At 44.0% G+C, this 20454-nt stretch overlaps 1 protein-coding gene across 1 annotated transcript in view; it reads left to right on the top strand.

Moving 5' to 3' along the window:
- LOC139424010 (glutamate receptor ionotropic, NMDA 2C-like) overlaps nucleotides 1-20454 on the top strand; it is an 82800-nt gene that overhangs the window by 14167 nt on the left and 48179 nt on the right. Inside the window, exon 2 of the mRNA XM_071175689.1 lies at nucleotides 14916-15357. Coding sequence (XP_071031790.1) covers nucleotides 14932-15357 — 426 coding nt within the window. The 5' untranslated portion in view covers nucleotides 14916-14931. The remainder of the gene's footprint in view (nucleotides 1-14915; nucleotides 15358-20454) is intronic.

Below are 20454 nucleotides of genomic sequence, written 5' to 3'. Positions count from 1 at the left end.
ACATACTGGCCATGGTCTCACCTGAGAGAGAGGATGTAGGTAATAATATACTGGCCATGGTCTCACCTGAGAGAGAGGATGTAGGTAATCATATACTGGCCATGGTCTCACCTGAGAGAGAGAGGATGTAGGTAATCATATACTGGCCATAGTCTCACCTGAGAGAGGATGTAGGTATTAATATACTGGCCATAGTCTCACCTGAGAGAGAGGATGTAGGTAATAATATACTGGCCATGGTCTCACCTGAGAGATGTAGGTAATAATATACTGGCCATGGTCTCACCTGAGAGAGGATGTAGGTAATAATATACTGGCCATAGTCTCACCTGAGAGAGGGTGTAGGTAATAATATACTGGCCATGGTCTCACCTGAGAGAGGATGTAGGTAATAATATACTGGCCATAGTCTCACCTGAGAGATGTAGGTAATAATATACTGGCCATGGTCTCACCTGAGAGAGAGAGGATGTAGGTAATCATATACTGGCCATAGTCTCACCTGAGAGAGGATGTAGGTAATCATACACTGGCCATAGTCTCACCTGAGAGAGGATGTAGGTAATAATATACTGGCCATAGTCTCACCTGAGAGAGAGGATGTAGGTAATAATATATTGGCCATAGTCTCACCTGAGAGAGAGGATGTAGGTGATAATATACCGGCCATGGTCTCACCTGAGAGAGAGGATGTAGGTTGTAATATACTGGCCATGGTTTCACCTGAGAGAGAGAGAGAGAGAGAGAGGATGTAGGTAATAATATACTGGCCATGGTCTCACCTGAGAGAGAGGATGTAGGTAATAATATACTGGCCATAGTCTCACCTGAGAGAGAGGGTGTAGGTAATAATATACTGGCCATGGTCTCACCTGAGAGAGAGGATGTAGGTAATAATATACTGGCAATAGTCTCACCTGAGAGAGAGGATGTAGGTAATAATATACTGGCCATAGTCTCACCTGAGAGAGAGGATGTAGGTAATAATATACTGGCCATGATCTCACCTGAGAGAGGATGTAGGTAATAATATACTGGCCATAGTCTCACCTGAGAAAGAGGATGTAGGTAATAATATACTGGCCATGGTCTCACCTGAGAGAGAGGATGTAGGTAATAATATACTGGCCATGGTCTCACCTGAGAGATGTAGGTAATAATATACTGGCCATAGTCTCACCTGAGAGAGAGGATGTAGGTAATAATATACTGGCCATAGTCTCACCTGAGAGAGAGGATGTAGGTAATAATATACTGGCCATGATCCCACCTTAGAGCGAGGGTGTAGGTAATAATATACTGGCCATGGTCTCACCTGAGAGATGTAGGTAATAACATACTGGCCATGGTCTCACCTGAGAGAGAGAGGATGTAGGTAACCATATACTGGCCATAGTCTCACCTGAGAGAGGATGTAGGTAATAATATACTGGCCATAGTCTCACCTGAGAGAGAGGAGGTAGGTAATAATATACTGGCCATGGTCTCACCTGAGAGAGAGGATGTAGGTAATAATATACTGGCCATAGTCTCACCTGAGAGAGAGGATGTAGGTAATAATATACTGGCCATAGTCTCACCTGAGAGAGAGGATGTAGGTAATAATATACTGGCCATGGTCTCACCTGAGAGATGTAGGTAATAATATACTGGCCATGGTCTCACCTGAGAGATGTAGGTAATAATATACTGGCCATAGTCTCACCTGAGAGATGTAGGTAATAATATACTGGCCATAGTCTCACCTGAGAGAGAGGATGTAGGTAATAATATACTGGCCATGATCTCACCTGAGAGAGGATGTAGGTAATAATATACTGGCCATGATCTCACCTGAGAGAGGATGTGGTAATAATATACTGGCCATGGTCTCACCTGAGAGAGAGGATGTAGGTAATAATATACTGGCCATAGTCTCACCTGAGAGAGAGGATGTAGGTAATAATATACTGGCCTATGGTCTCACCTGTGAGAGAGGGTGTAGGTAATAATATACTGGCCATAGTCTCACCTGAGAGAGAGGATGTAGGTAATAATATACTGGCCATAGTCTCACCTGAGAGAGAGGATGTAGGCTATAATATACTGGCCATAGTCTCACCTGAGAGAGAGGATGTAGGTTATAATATACTGGCCATGGTCTCACCTGAGAGAGAGGATGTAGGTAATAATATACTGGCCAAAGTCTCACCTGAGAGATGTAGGTAATAACATACTGGCCATGGTCTCACCTGAGAGAGAGGATGTAGGTAATAATATACTGGCCATGGTCTCACCTGAGAGAGAGGATGTAGGTTATAATATACTGGCCATGGTCTCACCTGAGAGAGAGGATGTAGGTAATCATATACTGGCCATGGTCTCACCTGAGAGAGAGAGGATGTAGGTAATCATATACTGGCCATAGTCTCACCTGAGAGAGGATGTAGGTATTAATATACTGGCCATAGTCTCACCTGAGAGAGAGGATGTAGGTAATAATATACTGGCCATGGTCTCACCTGAGAGATGTAGGTAATAATATACTGGCCATGGTCTCACCTGAGAGAGGATGTAGGTAATAATATACTGGCCATAGTCTCACCTGAGAGAGGGTGTAGGTAATAATATACTGGCCATGGTCTCACCTGAGAGAGGATGTAGGTAATAATATACTGGCCATAGTCTCACCTGAGAGATGTAGGTAATAATATACTGGCCATGGTCTCACCTGAGAGAGAGAGGATGTAGGTAATCATATACTGGCCATAGTCTCACCTGAGAGAGGATGTAGGTAATCATATACTGGCCATAGTCTCACCTGAGAGAGGATGTAGGTAATAATATACTGGCCATAGTCTCACCTGAGAGAGAGGATGTAGGTAATAATATACTGGCCATAGTCTCACCTGAGAGAGAGGATGTAGGTTATAATATACTGGCCATGGTTTCACCTGAGAGAGAGAGAGAGAGAGAGAGGATGTAGGTAATAATATACTGGCCATGGTCTCACCTGAGAGAGAGGATGTAGGTAATAATATACTGGCCATAGTCTCACCTGAGAGAGAGGGTGTAGGTAATAATATACTGGCCATGGTCTCACCTGAGAGAGAGGATGTAGGTAATAATATACTGGCCATAGTCTCACCTGAGAGAGAGGATGTAGGTAATAATATACTGGCCATAGTCTCACCTGAGAGAGAGGATGTAGGTAATAATATACTGGCCATGATCTCACCTGAGAGAGGATGTAGGTAATAATATACTGGCCATAGTCTCACCTGAGAAAGAGGATGTAGGTAATAATATACTGGCCATGGTCTCACCTGAGAGAGAGGATGTAGGTAATAATATACTGGCCATGGTCTCACCTGAGAGATGTAGGTAATAATATACTGGCCATAGTCTCACCTGAGAGAGAGGATGTAGGTAATAATATACTGGCCATAGTCTCACCTGAGAGAGAGGATGTAGGTAATAATATACTGGCCATGATCCCACCTTAGAGCGAGGGTGTAGGTAATAATATACTGGCCATGGTCTCACCTGAGAGATGTAGGTAATAACATACTGGCCATGGTCTCACCTGAGAGAGAGAGGATGTAGGTAATCATATACTGGCCATAGTCTCACCTGAGAGAGGATGTAGGTAATAATATACTGGCCATAGTCTCACCTGAGAGAGAGGAGGTAGGTAATAATATACTGGCCATGGTCTCACCTGAGAGAGAGGATGTAGGTAATAATATACTGGCCATAGTCTCACCTGAGAGAGAGGATGTAGGTAATAATATACTGGCCATGGTCTCACCTGAGAGAGAGGATGTAGGTAATAATATACCGGCCATGGTCTCACCTGAGAGAGAGGATGTAGGTTATAATATACCGGCCATGGTCTCACCTGAGAGAGAGGATGTAGGTTATAATATACTGGCAATGGTCTCACCTGAGAGAGAGAGAGAGAGAGAGAGAGAGAGGATGTAGGTAATAATATACTGGCCATGGTCTCACCTGAGAGAGAGGATGTAGGTAATAATATACTGGCCATAGTCTCACCTGAGAGAGAGGATGTAGGTAATAATATACTGGCCATGGTCTCACCTGAGAGAGAGGATGTAGATAATAATATACTGGCCATAGTCTCACCTGAGAGAGAGGGTGTAGGTAATAATATACTGGCCATGGTCTCACCTGAGAGAGAGGGTGTAGGTAATAATATACTGGCCATAGTCTCACCTGAGAGAGAGGGTGTAGGTAATAATATACTGGCCATGGTCTCACCTGAGAGAGATGATGTAGATAATAATATACTGGCCATAGTCTCACCTGAGAAAGAGGGTGTAGGTAATAATATACTGGCCATGGTCTCACCTGAGAGAGAGGGTAGGTAATATACTAACTATGTAATACTTGTAACGAGTGTAATGTCTGCCGTTCTGTATGAACAAAAGGTTCCTACCAAGCCCTTAGCACTGATGCTCCTGGAGATACTCTTGCTTGGTTGGTAGTGGGACAGGAGGGACAAGTCTGTCTGTGGGGATTGTTGGCACTCTGGAAAAACACAAGATACATTTTTACTTTCAATAGTACACAGTACAATGCAATGCCATATTCCTGTATACATCCCACTGTATCCTGTGCATATGCCAAATAAACATTGATTTTGATAACATAATATGGATGGAATATGTGGTGTTTTGCGGTAACCAGTCTAACATCCTAATGTAACCATCCTATCACTTGATGGCCAATAGTCCACCAATATGTCATGAAGATTAACCATTGTTTATTTGACTGACCACGCTGAGTATTCATTCAGCCGTTCTGGTGGGTAGTTCACACTAAGTAGGAATCAATGCTGTATATAGGTAGGCAATGTGCTGAACAGGCAAACATAGAAAACTATTTTGGTAAATTTCAAGCAAAATAATTATTGAATCACAAAGCAGAACAGAAGATGCATGCAGCATTTCTTACCTTGGTTGATTAACAACAAAATAATTATTGAATCACAAAGCAGAACAGAAAATGCATGCAGCATTTCTTACCTTGGTTGATTAACAACAAAACAATTATTGAATCACAAAGCAGAACAGAAAATGCATGCAGCATTTCTTACCTCTCTTTCAGTGTTGGGGTTTGCACAACCACAATTTGAACTGCCTCAGATTCCCTTGAAATCAGACCGTCTCTACCAGTATCTCTCTGTGTGATGTTTGTGTGATTTTACTTTACCAAATGTTATGCATAGATGCATTTTTGGGGGTGTACATGGGCCGAAAATGCTGTTGTCCACCTAGCTAGCTAGTTATCTACAAATGAAACACTATCATGTCAACAATCTGCATATCTAGCTTTTGCTAGCTAATGTTAGTTAGTTGAAATAAAGGCATTGGGGGGTTTGTGCAGTGTAGATGTATGATGTCATTGTTAGATTCCTTTGAGTACAAAAAAGACTGAATACAGAAGATGTTAGCTAGCTAAGTAGCCTTGTTAGCTAGCTTGAACATTGAACACACTAAGGTTAGCAGCTAACGTAGCTAGCAGGCTAAACACGCAACCTAACACTTACTGACTGGTAAGTCAGTGGAGGCTGCTGAGGGGAGGACTGCTCATAATTATGTTTGGAACGGTGCGAATGAAATGGCATCAAACACCATGTATTTGATACCATTCCACCTATTCCGCTCCAGCCATTACCAGGAGCCGGTCCTCCCCAATTAAGGTGCCAGCAACCTCCTGTGTTACCAGTCCATGAGAACGGTGACCATTTCAGCGTCACTGTTCGACCTTTCAAAATGTATCAAATCAAATTGTATTTAACAGATCTTACCAACAGTGCAGTAGTATCTAACAGTGCAGTAATATCTAAAAACGATTCACAACAATACACACAAATCTACAAGTAAAAGAATGGAATTAAGAAAAAAATAAATATTAGATTGAGCATTGTCGGAGTGGCATTGACTAAAATACAGTAGAATATAATACAGTATGTACATATGAGATGAGTAAAGCAGTATGTAAACATTATTAAAGTGACTAGTGTTCCATTATTAAAATGGGTAGTGATTCCAAGTCTATGTATATAGAGCAGCACCCTCTAAGGTGCAATGTTGCTTAACCGGGTGGAAGCCGGCTAGTGATAGTTATCTAACAGTCTGATGGCCTTAAGATAGAAGTTGTTTTTTACCAGTCTCTCGTCCCAGATTTGATGCACCCGTACTGACCTCGCCTTCTGGATGATAGAGGGGTGAACAGGCCATGGCTAGGGTGGTTTGGCCTTCCTGTGACATCGGGTGCTCTAGGTGTCCTGAAGGGCAGGTAGTTTGCCCCCGGTGATGGGTTGGGTAGACCTCACCACCATCTGGAGAGCCCTGTGGTTTTGGGCGGTGCAGTTGCTCTACCAATCGGCGATACAGCCCGACAGGATGTTCTCAATTGGACAGGATGATCTCATCTGTAAAAGTTTGTTTTAGAGGCCAAGCCAAATTTCTTCAGCCTCCTGAGGTTGAAGATGCACTGTTCTGTCTTCTTCACCACACTGTCTGTGTGGGTGGACCATTTCAGATCGTCAGTAATGTGAACGCCAAGGAATCACCTCCACTGCAGTCCCGTCGATGTGGATAGGGGCGTGCTCCATCTGCTGTTTCCTGAAGTCCACAATCAACTCCTTTGTTTTGTTGATGTTGAGTGAGAGGTTATATTCCTGGCACCACATTCCCAAGGCCCTCACCTCCCTGCTGGCTGTCTCGTCATTGTTGGTAATCAGGCCTACTACTGTTGTGTCGTCTGCAAAATTGATGATTGAGTTGGAGGATTGCGTGGCCACGCAGTCATGGGTGAACAGGGAGTACAGGAGGGGGCTGAGCACTCACCCTTGTGGGGCCCCTGTGCTGAGGATCAGCGAAGTGGAGGTGTTGTTTCCTACCTTCACCACCTGGGGGCAGCCCGTCAGGAAGTCCAGGACCCAGTTGCACAAGGCGGGGTTCAGACCCTAGGCCCCCAAGCTTAATGATGAGCTTAGAGGGTACTATGGTGTTGAATGCTGAGCTACAGTCAATGAACAGCATTATGAACATCTTGTCCAGATGGGATTGGGCAGTTCCAATGTTTTCCCGGTTTATGGATTGGTCTTGAGCAGTCTTTTTCTCGCTTCTTTTTATTTTTTGGGGTCGAGTTGATTCAGATCCAAGAACATAGAATTATGTTTGCTTCATCTACTGTGTTTGTTTCTGGCAGTGGTAACGTTAGGTTGTAAATGACTTCCTCTCCAGCTCTGGGGCAGCAGGGGCATTCAAGTAGCGCAAAGAAGGCCAGCCCATGGCGGCTCAGGGCTCGACTCCCTTGTTTAGTTCAAAGTGAAAACACTACACAAGAAGTGAGGCGGCATGGGGTCGCCCACAACCTGTGGATTTCTGATTTAAAGCACAGGCATGTTAGGAGAAACCTATCTCCAAAAATCCCCCCCATGCAGAGACGGTCAGAGAGATCATTACTCTCAGATTTATTGGGTTTTTATTCCACGGCGATCAATCACTTGTCATGTACACTTAATGCAACAGCATGTATGAATTATGTCCAGCACGCTCGTGGCTTAGGAGAGCAAAGCAGAGCAGGGATCTTGATTTGGATGGTGACATAAACTAATATCATTGAGTGTATCAGTTTGATGTGATTTTCTTCCCTGGGGTCATGGGGTGGGAGATAAATCAGAGGCTGCTGGGATTGGAAACATGCAGACTGGGAGATCAGTGTATGGAAGCAGGTAGGGTAGAGGGAACATGGGGCTGAATATTGGACAGTAGGTTACATTTTTACTATGACAGCCTATGGCTCCAGTTTATTATGAGGCCATGATATGGAGAATAATTTCATCAGGACTAAAGAAGTAAATCTACAGGGAGGTGTCAGGGATATGACAGGTTGACAGGCCCTGTCCGCGCTCCGCTAGGGCCCACGATGATCAAATCACCAGACATAGAGTCAAAGCTGAGAGGGACTCACCTTGCACTGCATCCAATATTGTGGTGACAACTGGCATCGGGATGTAAAATTGAGTTGAATATTGACCTAGATAAAATGTGACAACAATACAAGCCATTACGTCTTGGTGGAGGGGACAAGCAGGTGCATGTGTCTGATTTGAGACATGGCAGATATGTCAAAGTCACATCCTTCCAGATGAGGCAATGTGTCTAAAGGCTAAGTTGTCTTTAAGAGAAAATACTAACTCTCAAGCTACCATGTTGTTCTGTTAGTAGAAATAGAATATAAACACTCTGTGAGTGTGGCTACTCTAGTAGTCTGTTTTTATCAGTGTGCAGTAGTGTCACAAAGCTGCTTCCCCCACTTGTTCTATTTTGGTCACCATCTGAAAAGGCAGGAAACAAATGTCACTTAACAGTAATACTTCTGTGAACTAAACTATTGACTATACCAAGTCAAAATATTCTCAGAGTGACTTTACCCGCTCCTTAACCCGCCTCCGTGGCTCCTTTCGAACAGCGACCCTCGCCGCCGACCTCGGACTGGGGACCCTAGCAACGGGTCCCGAATGGATGGGAGATTCAGCACCGGACAGGCGGGAGACTCCGGCAGTTCCGGAAAGACGGGAGACTCCGGCAGCTCAGGACAGACGGGAGACTCCGGCAGTTCTGGACAGACGGGAGACTCCGGCAGCTCAGGACAGACGGGAGACTCCGGCAGCTCAGGACAGACGGGAGACTCCGGCAGCTCAGGACAGACGGGAGACTCCGGCAGCTCAGGACAGACGGGAGACTCCGGCAGCTCAGGACAGACGGGAGACTCCGGCAGCTCAGGACAGACGGGAGACTCCGGCAGCTCAGGACAGGAGGGAGACTCCGGCAGCTCAGGACAGGAGGGAGACTCCGGCAGCTCAGGACAGGAGGGAGACTCCGGCAGCTCAGGACAGGAGGGAGACTGGCAGCGCTGGACAGGCGGGAGCACCTGGAGGAAGGAGACGGAGAGACAGCCTGGTGCGTGGAGCCTGGTGCGTGGAGGAGGCACCGGATAGACCGGACCGTGGAGGCGCACTGGATGGATACTGGATACTTCTCCTAGCCAGGCCAGTGCGGCGAGGTGGAACGGCACCACACCGTGCGTAGGGCTGGTGCCATGTACCCCGGCCCGAGGAGACGCACTGGAGACCAGATGCGCTGAGCCGGCTTCATGGCACCAGGCTCGATGTCCACTCTAGCCCAGCCGATACGAGGCACTGCGATGTAACGCACCGGGCTATGCCTGCGCACCGGGGACACCGTGCGCCTCACGGCATAACACGGTGCCTGCCCGGGGAGTTGGCTCAGGTCTCCTACCTGAATTAGCCACACTCCCCGTGTGCCCCCCCAATAAATGTTTGGGTCTGCCTCTCGTCCCAGCCGCGCTGCCGTGCTGCCTCCTCATACCACCGCCGCTCAGCTTTCACTGCCTCCAGCTCTGCCTTGGGGCGGCGATATTCCCCAGCCTGTGCCCAGGGTCCTTCTCCGTCCAGAATCTCCTCCCATGTCCATGAGTCCAGAGACTTCTGCTGCTGCCCGATACCACGCTGTTTGGTCCTTGGTTGGTGGGTGATTCTGTAATGGATTTCCTCCTCTTCGTCTGAGGAGGAGTAGCAAGGATCGGACCAATACGCGTCCATGATACTTTAATAATCACTGAACACGACAAAATACAAAAATAACAAAGTGAATGAAAACGAAAACCGAAACAGTCCTGAATGGTGCCACAAACAACAAAACAGGAAACAATCACCCACACCACACAGGTGGGAAAAGGCTACCTAAGTATGATTCTCAATCAGAGACAACTAACGACACCTGCCTCTGATTGAGAACCATACCAGGCCAAACACAAAATACAACATAGAAAAACGAACATAGACAACCCACCCCAACTCACGCCCTGACCAACCTAAAACAAAGACATAACAAAAGAACTAAGGTCAGAACGTGGCATGTGTAGCTGTAGTAGTATCAGGTAATATTATATGATGTGCAATATAGTGTATGTTGAATGTTGTCTAAAGTATTGAAAAAATAGGCTTTTGGCACTAAGGATTATAGATCCAGCTTGATATTACATTACTTAACATCACAATGAGGGAGCCATGTTATTGGCAATGGACTAGTTAAGTGTTCCCCAGATGGTGGATCGGGACCCAGGCTGGGTCGCAGCTACAGTATATCCTCCTGGGTCGCAGCTACAGTACATCCTCCTGGGTTGCAGCTATATCCTCCTGGGTCGCAGCTAAAGCCTGGGTTCTGGCTACAAGTATTGTTTTGTTTATCAGATGGTCCACAAAGCTCTTTAGATAGAGCCGAGCTAAACAAAGTTTGGAAACCACGGTAGCAGTGAGGGCCAATGAATAGGAGTTGAGAGGATACTCAGTGGTTAACAGTAAAAGCCTAATTGATTCTAATTTACTTGACAGTGCATGACTGGAAGAAGCCGATTCACTGTTTTCAGAAAAGCATTTTATTAATCCTGTTTAAGTATACAAAAAGCTCATGAATTACCAGATTAGTTGAAAGGTAATGGATTTTTGGGGATTATAATGACAGTATTTTATCTTCATGGCTTAGCTAAACCCATAATCACAGGTGAATGGGAAATGAACTGTGACCATAATGATCGGATGAAATAGTTGGCAGTCTTTGCGTTAGCGAAGATCAAATTGTCAATTACACTGTGTAGGGTTAAACTAATCCTTAATACTGAACACATGCATAATATATGGGAATGAAAATGAGATTTATACTGATTAGACTTGAAAGGGTTTATTATAAAGGAATTCTAATAGGATTTAATGTAAGTATGTCTCTTTCATGTTAACCCATTGTTGAGTACCTACAAATTATAAGGTTTCTTTAATCAAGTCTAAAATGTGATAGTTATTAAACATTGGGCTGGTCTGCTGATGTTTCATTGATGAAAAGCAAGAGAAGAGGTAAAGTTACCAGCAGAGAGCCACGAGGCACCAGCATGCCTCTCCAAGCCTTGGAGCATATTGATCAAACTGTGCCCAGGATGAGACAGGTGTAAGTCTTAGCAGCAGTTTCATGCACTGAATACGAAATTACCCATTACGTCAGCAGTGACGAGCACAACCAGATGTACTTAGTGTACCACTATGGTCTTCAGATATTGAGCAGGGCTGGGAATTGGGCATGAGGAGAGTGCAGTCAAATGTCTGAGCAGAGGCTCCTGAACAGATGTGATAATAGTAACACTGTAAGTAAATAAATGTGTCATCTCAGCTGACTTTCAACCAATCACCTTTAGGACAAAGGAATAGCTGAAAAGGTGTAAAACTAAAATCATTTCATTTCTCAGGCCAGTCCAGACAAAACAAAACACATCTGGCAGGTGTTATTACAATAACACATGTAACCCCTTGACCCCTGTTATTTAGTGTGTTACAGTAGAGACAGTTCTCCCACAGACTTCATAAGAGAAGTGGGACAGAAACGGAAATAATTTGCTTCTCTGGTTTGATAAGGAAACAGCAGAGGACAACTGATATTCTAAGGGAACTGCTTTTACCAACTCACCCACTAGAGGGAGCTAAGCAATTCCTTATTGTAAACCCATCTGGTCTGAAAGCTAAGGTGAAGATCTTGAAGGATTCTGTTAGGACACTCTGCCATTAAACAGAGATAGAATATCAACTGTCACATAGTTAGATCTGGTATCTGTTTTACTCTGTCATCTCCCTCTCCCTAACACTTTTAGCTAGATGACAGTTTTAAAAAGGCATGGCATAATCTTTGCGGTCACACAAGGGATTTGCTCAGTAGTAACGGTGCATGAGGAAACGGTCTGAGCCCTTCTAAGTGCCAGACTGGAACAGTGGCAGAAGCTTTGATCTAATCTGGTCTGTGTGCCCTCGCGCCAGCCAGCGGTGACTTGGGCAGAGTCAAGTGAGAGAGAGAGGTCGCTAAGCTGAACACATTCCCACTGATAGGAGGCTGGAAGCTGGAGCTGTGAAAACTCGAGCAGACAACTAACACATATCAAATCCAGGCGCTGAAAATTGGGGACTTGCAGATTCACAGAGTGGATTACATCTCTAGAGAGCAAAGAATTTGACATGGTAGTGCATTCCAAAATCCAACCCCAGATTAAAGAGGTCATAGAGTAGAAAACAAATGATCTCTTGTCTGTGTAGATTGGGGAAAATCTCCTTCAGGCACATCTTCTCCCTATGCCTTCATGTCTCACAGTAATGACTGTTTGCATACTTAGAGTATCATAGATATATTGTAATAGAGTAAGTATGCTTATGTTCATGGTCACTAGTTTCACAGTGGGATTTTGTTTGTTTCTACTGACTCAACATGACACAAAAGTCATAAAACGATCTTTTCATGACTGCATCATGACGTAAACAGCAACCTGTCTCTTTCCCATGGTCCCAAACTACAGTATTTACCACTCATCTGTTTCAACCAGGCTTAAGAACCAAATAAACTGTGATCTGAATTATTTTTTTTTTAAATAATAATAATCAACATATAAAACAGTGTAAGTGATGTACCCAGACCTGCATTTTCTATTACAATATCCTGACTAAAATAAATATCCACAGTGAGTTTTGATCCCTAACATTGGAATAAAGCCTCAAGCCATTGTACGAGTTTGGGGGTGGATTTAGCTCCATGTAGCACAGTAATAAAAGCCTCTTTCCTGTGTTTTGGAGACTTTGGGTTGTGACCAAGTTACAGAACGACTGCAATGTTCAACAACTTTGAACAGGTTTCTTGACTATATTGCCCAGCGTTATTGCAAGTCACAGTGGTGTGAGTTCCACTTTTGTTGTCAGCAAGGTCAAATTGGGCTAGATGGTCAAATCAATGTTTCCACTGTGCTGTAATTACCTCCCGATAGCTGTGTCTCTGTTTGGAATACACCTTGGTAATAGGGGGCATATCGACAAACATAAGTCATCTGATTAAGTCGATGATGACTCATTGGCTGTTGTGTTTAATTCCACATCCCCATTTTACCACAGTAATCCCCCATGTAGGTGACCTTCAGACATCCACCTCAGCTGTTTCATTGCCTTGATTAAACATGTGGAAGGTCAAGCTCTTTTAATGAGATCCTCCTCAAAGACATTAACCCTAACGTGTTCCATGATAAAATGCCCGGATAAGACGTGGATAATGTCATTGAAGGAAAGCAATACATTCCTGCTCTGTGTTCTGTACAATTTAAGGGATTATCAATCAGCCTGCATGATGGATGACAGAAATATTCCCTATTTTTATGACAGAGGAAACTCAGAAATGATGTCATAAAAGGAACATATATATGTCAATCAGCACAACAAATCCATCATGTTTTGACATAGTCAATATCTAGCAACTTTCATAATGCCTTTCCATTCCCAGCAGCCGTACCATCATTGGTATTCTAGGCTGCTCCGCTACTAATGACAATCTATAATGGTCCTTTCTCAGCCATGTGCTGCTGATAAGGTCCCTGACCAGCAATGTGATGCAGAAATCCCTACGGTCCTCTGGGAGGCAGCTTTTCAGAGTGGAGACTATATTACCACGCAGTCCAACCAATTACCCCATGGGAACATCACCGCCACTTTACAGGTACAGTCCATCTACGCTAACACAAGCCCCTCGTCCCATTCCCTCTGTCAGGCAGGGGTTGAGGAATGGGGGACTGCAGTGGGTCCCAGCTATTCTACATGTCTTGATAGGGAGACACAATCATGCCGTGGGCCATGACACCCGCCAAGGAATACTGAGAATTACGTTGTAATCACCCCACCGTGATTCAAACACATGCTAAATCAGGTCCCCTTGACAGGATACCACACACACACGCACACACTCACACACACCACACAGAGTCAGGCCCGCAGGCGGCAGTGTGACAGATAAGTCATAGAGGATGACTCTGTCTGACAGAGGGACACAGTATCTGACCAGACATTACGTGGATTGGTGAATGTAATGCTGTAGGATCTAACTCCATTCAACTGCATTGTGAAATACATCATTCTTTCTACTTTGCCCTACAGCTATAAATATCTGGAAGATCAAAACAAGCTAAAGAGTTTCTGGTCGATTTGATCATTTATTCATTACCTGGAACATGAATGTAGGATTTATGATTTCATACTACAAGTGAATCCCTTAACAAACGTTGTTACTGTCACTGTGTCACTGTACTTTGGGAAAATTGCATTGATGTCTATTAGCAATGCAGTGTTTTTAAACACTGATCTTATCAATTCATTTCAAAGGGAAAACTGTCATCCAAGTTAAGTTACATTAGGTATTTTCCGTAAACAATGCCTTAGAAATACAGCATGTAGCTGCCGTTAAAACCAGCCTCCATGGCCAAAACCAGGTCTCCACCTATTCACAGCACATAACGCATTCAGACGTTTTGCAGAGTAAATTGGAATAGCTCTGCAGCATTATTTCAGAGGGAGAAAAAACATCACGAGAGATAAATGGTAAATCCTTGTTCTCCATTTGTTGCATTAAACAGTAGGCACCATCTGCTGTATTCGACTGCAGAGTACAACAGTAGTGGGGCCGCAGCTGCCATCCGCAGGCACAGCAACCTGCTCACTGCCTTGTGTTGCATGCCAAACACTCACACAAAAAAATTGTACCCTGGGTCTCTCATCATCCACCTGACCCAACCCCCCACTCATGGCCGCTTACATAGAGACACACCTGCACATGAAGCACATGACTCACAGATGAAGCTAAAATGTCTCTAAACTACAGGCAGTTGGTTTGGTTGGCTTGCCTGGAGGGATTACTAAGCATTATCACAACGTTGCACAAATGACACTAAACGGTCCCATGTATCTAATACAAATGTCTTTACCCATCTCTCTTCTCTCCTCCTCTCATCCTCACCCTCGTCCCCTCTCTCAGGCAGTAGGTGACTGAGATGGGCGTTCGTCTAGGCCACTTGAGCGACTCCCCGTGGTGGTGGCCGCTGCTGCTGTTGCTGCTCTGCACTGCCCCCTGGTGCCACGGTCGGCCTTTCGCAACACCCTTGCCAGCAGTCAACGTGGCGGTGGTGTTCAGCGGCTCGGCCTACCAGCAGGAGATCAAGGGGCGTCTCAGCAGGGAGAACTTCATGGACCTGCCCTTGGAGGTGAATCCCATCACAGTGCTGGTAAACAACACCAACCCTCGGGCCCTGCTCACACGCATCTGTGACACACTGGCGGCCAACCGCGTACATGGTGTGGTGTTTGAAGACAACATCGGCTCGGAAGCCGTGGCACAGATCCTGGACTTCATTGCCCTGCAGACGGCCGTGCCCATCGTGGGCATCAGCGGGGGCTCCGCCATGGTCCTGCCACACAAGGTCAGTGACCAGGATTGGGATGGGGGACACTTGGCTGCTAGTGTCTAGGCTGCCTGAGGAACGTGCTTAAGTTCATCTTCTTTTTATTTTTTAAATAACCTTGAAGGCCACATTATTTGTTTCCCCAAACTGCTGTAGAGAGTAGCAGCTTAACTGATGTGTGGTTTATGACTACACACTCTCATTACATCAGAGGTTTTAAACCCTTTATATTCTAGTGACTGTGAAATAAAGAACTGGGAAAGACCCCTGGCACAACTCACAGTACAAATAATAAAACCAAAACACTCAGGTGAGCAAAGCACTCAGATTTTGAAAGCTCTCCACCACACACACACACAGGCCAACGGTCATTAGTCTGGTGATTATCAAAGTCATAATGAACATTAGCAGACACACATTGACATTTCCAGGTGACTTACAGCACATGATTATAAACTCACTGAATGTTAATGCTGCCCATACAGACACTGTGGGTTTTATGTGTCTGGCGGTCTTAGGCCAGAAAGACTGAAACAACAAGATAAGGTGTTAAACCAGGTAGTAGAGGGATGTCCAAATACTGCATCTAATACACTCATTAAAATATGAAGGTCAAAATCAAAACCTGTTAGCCTCTGCCACTTCATCCTTGTTCTATTTTTAAACTTCTGGTCCCACCAGACACAAAGATGTTAAATTAGAGAAATCTATTTGTATTCGCTGGCAACAAATGTACAGTTTACAGTTGGACCCCTCATGTCAATAGAGTTTCAATGATTTGAAATGTTGTATTACCTGGCATCATGCACTGGAGTTTGGCACCAGTAAATTGTCAGAGGGATGTTTGTGATACAGATTAGACTGCCGTTAAATTGCTTTTAGAGTAAAGCCTCATAGGTTTAGGAGCAATGATCCCTCTCCCAGAGCGTTACACAAAGGGCTCAGCCACAGAGAGAAACTTTAATTAGACTGAAATGGCTGTATTCTCCAGCTATATCACCATCAATCTTCCCATAGGACAAACACAGCTCTGCGTTTTGCAAAGAATCACAATACTACTCACGGAGACAGCGAATGCACGTTATGAGCATCACAATACTACTCACAAAGACAGAGAATGCACGTTATGGGCATCACAATACTACTCACAGAGACAGAGAATGCACGTTATGGGCATCACAATACTACTCACAGAGACAGAGAATGCACGTTATGGGCATCACAATACTACTCACAGAGACAGAGAATGCACGTTATGGGCATCACAATACTACTCATAGAGACAGCAAATGCACGTTATGAGCATCACAATACTACTCACAGAGACAGAGAATGCATGTTATGAGCATCACAATACTACTCAAAGAGACAGAGAATGCACGTATTCAGCATCATAATACAACTCACAGAGACAGAGAATGCACATTATGAGCATCACATCTTTATTGGTTCTATGCAAATGGGTGTAGGCTGAGGATACAGAGGACTGGTGGGACATAGCTCGCCAATCCACCGACCATAAACAAAGCGTTTATTCAGCGGGGGAAAATGGAGGGTGATAAAGCAGGCTGGCTGACCTCGGGCCGGTCAGAGCAAGAAGAGAATACTGCTGCATTGTAATGTCTAATCAATTCCAGTAATTTCAGCTCCGGTAGCTGGCTGTTTGAGTATGCAGCACACAGGGAACTGAGTAGCGGAAAATATGAGGTCTGCCCGCCACCCTCGATTTCCATCAGTTAATCCACAGCTCAAATAGGATTTTCTCTCCCTCGTGTTTGTGAGATTTTCTTAATAAACGTGAGAAACGTGTTCCTCCACAACAGGAGACGGCCAGGGCCATGGACTCACAGTACCTTGATTATGCATTCCCATTCATACAAATCCTCATGGGGTTGCGGTTCAATAGAGAGCTGGTTAAAATGGATGCGTTCCAACTCAATTGAATTTAGATACATTTTTCTAAACCAAAAATTGATTCATTGATTCAATCTTTACTTTGTGTGGCCGAGATGATTGAGAGGGAAAGTGTATTTGTTAGAAGTAACTCGGGTCCATCAACAAAACAGTAATCAATATAGGGCCCAACAGACTGGCTGGGGTATTAGACACTGTGCTTGGTTACATCCAGCAACCTCGTCTCCCAACAGCTGTTGTTGTAATTGGAATTTCCTTATTCCAGTCCACACATTACTGGACTGCTCCCTTGTCAAATAGCCACAAACATGTTAGGCAATCAGGGCATACGCATTGCTTCTTATGGGCAATAAAAGGGGTGTCATTGGCTAGCTAATACCTCCAGCAGGTCATTTACACATTTAATTACGCCAAGTTGGGGAACACAACAGCTAATCATTCATGATAAAATCCAACATAAATAAAATAGTAAAAATGCAATTATCTAAAGGTTGGCAGCAGTTTAATTGAGAGTATGTGGTAATTACTATGTGTACTACAGTTGAAGTCGGAAGTTTACATACACTTAGGTTGGAGTCATTAAAACTAGTTTTTCATCCACTCCACAAATTTCTTGTTAACAAACTATAGTTTTGTCAAGTCGGTTAGGACATCTACTTTGTGCATGACACAAGTCATTTTTCCAACAATTGTTTACAGACAGATTATTTCACTTATAATTCACTGTATCACAATTCCAGTGGGTCAGAAGTTGACATACACTAAGTTGACTGTGCCTTTAAACAGCTTGGAAAATTCCAGAAAATGATGTCATGGCTTTAGAAGCTTCTGATAGGCTAATTTACATCATTTGAATCAATTGGAGGTGTACCTGTGGATGTATTTCAAGATCTACCTTTAAACTCAGTGCCTCTTTGCTTGACATCATGGGAAAATCAAAAGAAATCAGCCAAGACCTCCACAAGTCTGGTTCATCCTTGGGAGCAATTTCCAAATGCCTGCAGGTACCACGTTCATCTGTACAAACAATTGTATGCAAGTATAAACACCAAGGACCATGCAGCCGTCATACCGCTCAGGAAGGAGACGCGTTCTGTCTCCTAGCGATGAACATACTTTGGTGCGAAAAGTGCAAATCAATCCCAGAACAACAGCAAAGGACCTTGTGAAAATGCTGGAGGAAACAGGTACAAAGGTATCTATATCCACAGTAAAACGAGTCCTATATCAACATAACTTGAAAGGCCGCTCAGCAAGGAAGAAGCCACTACTCCAAAACCGCCATAAAAAAAGCCAGACTACGGATTGGAAAATTATGTGGATATATTGAAGCAACATCTCAAGACATCAGTTAAAGCTTGGTCGTAAATGGGCCTTCCAAATGGACAATGACCCAAAGCATACTTCCAAAGTTGTAGCAAAATGGCTTAAGTACAACAAAGTCAAGGTATTGGAGTGGCCATCAAAAAGCCCTGACCTCAATCCTATAGAAGATTTGTTGGCAGAACTGAAAAAGCATGTGTAAGCAAGGAGGCCTACAAACCTGACTCAGTAACATCAGCTCTGTCAGGAGGAATAGGCCAAAATTCACCCAACTTATTGTGGGAAGCTTGTGGAAGGCTATCCAAAACATTTGACCCAAGTTAAACAATTTAAAGGAAATGCTACCAAATACTAATTGAGTGTATTTAATCTTCTAACCCACTGGGAATGTGATGTCAGAATGGGAATGTGATGTCAGAATGTAAAAGCTGAAATAAATCATTCTCTCTGCTATTATTCTGACATTTCACATTCTTAAAATAATGTGGTGATCCTAACTGACCTAAGACAGGAATTTTTTGCTAGGATTTAATGTCAGGAATTGTGAAAACCCGAGTTTAAATGTATTTGGCTAAGTTGTAGGTAAACTTGCGACTTAACTGTATGTACAAGACTTTGAAGGCTAGTTCGTAATGACACATGGACCTTGTGACTTGGCTTATAATCAGTTATAGGAATGTTACATCATGCAATAACAATAGTACGATACAAAACACAAGGCGTATATGCAGAGCAGAGAACACTTAATGTTGTTGGATCCAGAGTTGATGACAGAGAGAGAAACTGAAGTGGCACAGACCTCATTAGAGGCTGGCATAGAGCCTTACCCACGGCATGGTGGCACTCACGGGCTCAGACTGATTAGAAGAGCTCTGTCTTTATAAAAACCAAGGCCACCAACAGCCCCTGCCAGAGCAGGTGGAGACAAGTATGGCGGGATGTGATGTCCATCAGCACATCTGTTTCGTGTCCCTGAGCCTGAACATGAATGGTACCTTTCCACAGGAAACAGAGGTAGTTTGCAGCTAGCGCAGCCTTGTGCAGTGATGTCATCCTTCCTATGGCTTAAGTCAACTTGACTGTCTGCACTGGAACAATTAGTGTTACATAGAATTAACTAACTGTTGGTGGGACCATGGACTCAAATCCAGGCTTGGGCTGGTCTATATGCTACTTACACGATGTGTGCCAGTACCAAACAGAGTGATTTAAATGTTCAAAAAAACAATCCTATGGAAAAGTGAGTTAATTTACAGAATATGGAAATAAACGCTCACAAAATGTGTTTGTGTGCTTATGCACTTCATTTCAAATGTGATGCCACTTAAATGTCACCACTTCAGATGTAGCCATTTATTTTAACCTTTAAGATACCTTTAAATGAGCTTTTCAATGAGGCTGAGCGATTGCTCACCATTGATTGATTAGTGGGACGCCGTCCACGCTGGTCGACAAGCCAACTCAATCACTTACAATGTTGTCTCTGAGAAAGCCTGGAGTTTGATCTCGCTCGAAGAGGAAGGCGAAAATTAATCGAGAACAGATTCCTATCCTGAGGAGATTTTGCTCAATTAGCATGTTGATTAGCTAAATTACAATAACCCATTAGAAACCTATTATTCCCTTTTTTTCTCGCAATTAGAAAAAGTTAGAACAATCATTGGATAATCAATAGCCTAGCAGACACAAAGAATCCAATCACTGGAATGTATGTGGGTGAGGACAAACAGGGTTTATCAAGAAGTTTAGGACAAATTCAGACAAACCCAACTGAATGTGCTTGTCTGTTGTCTGTCTGTTGTCTGACTGCAGTCATCGAACAGAGAGAGAGCTTCCTTAACAGAGGATTCTAATCTAACTGTGAGGCATGCAGCCATA

Source organism: Oncorhynchus clarkii, chromosome 13, assembly GCF_045791955.1.
Source record: "Oncorhynchus clarkii lewisi isolate Uvic-CL-2024 chromosome 13, UVic_Ocla_1.0, whole genome shotgun sequence".
NCBI lineage: Eukaryota > Metazoa > Chordata > Actinopteri > Salmoniformes > Salmonidae > Oncorhynchus > Oncorhynchus clarkii.
Note: the sequence above shows the minus strand (reverse complement) of the source record. Positions and strands in the feature narration are given on the sequence as shown.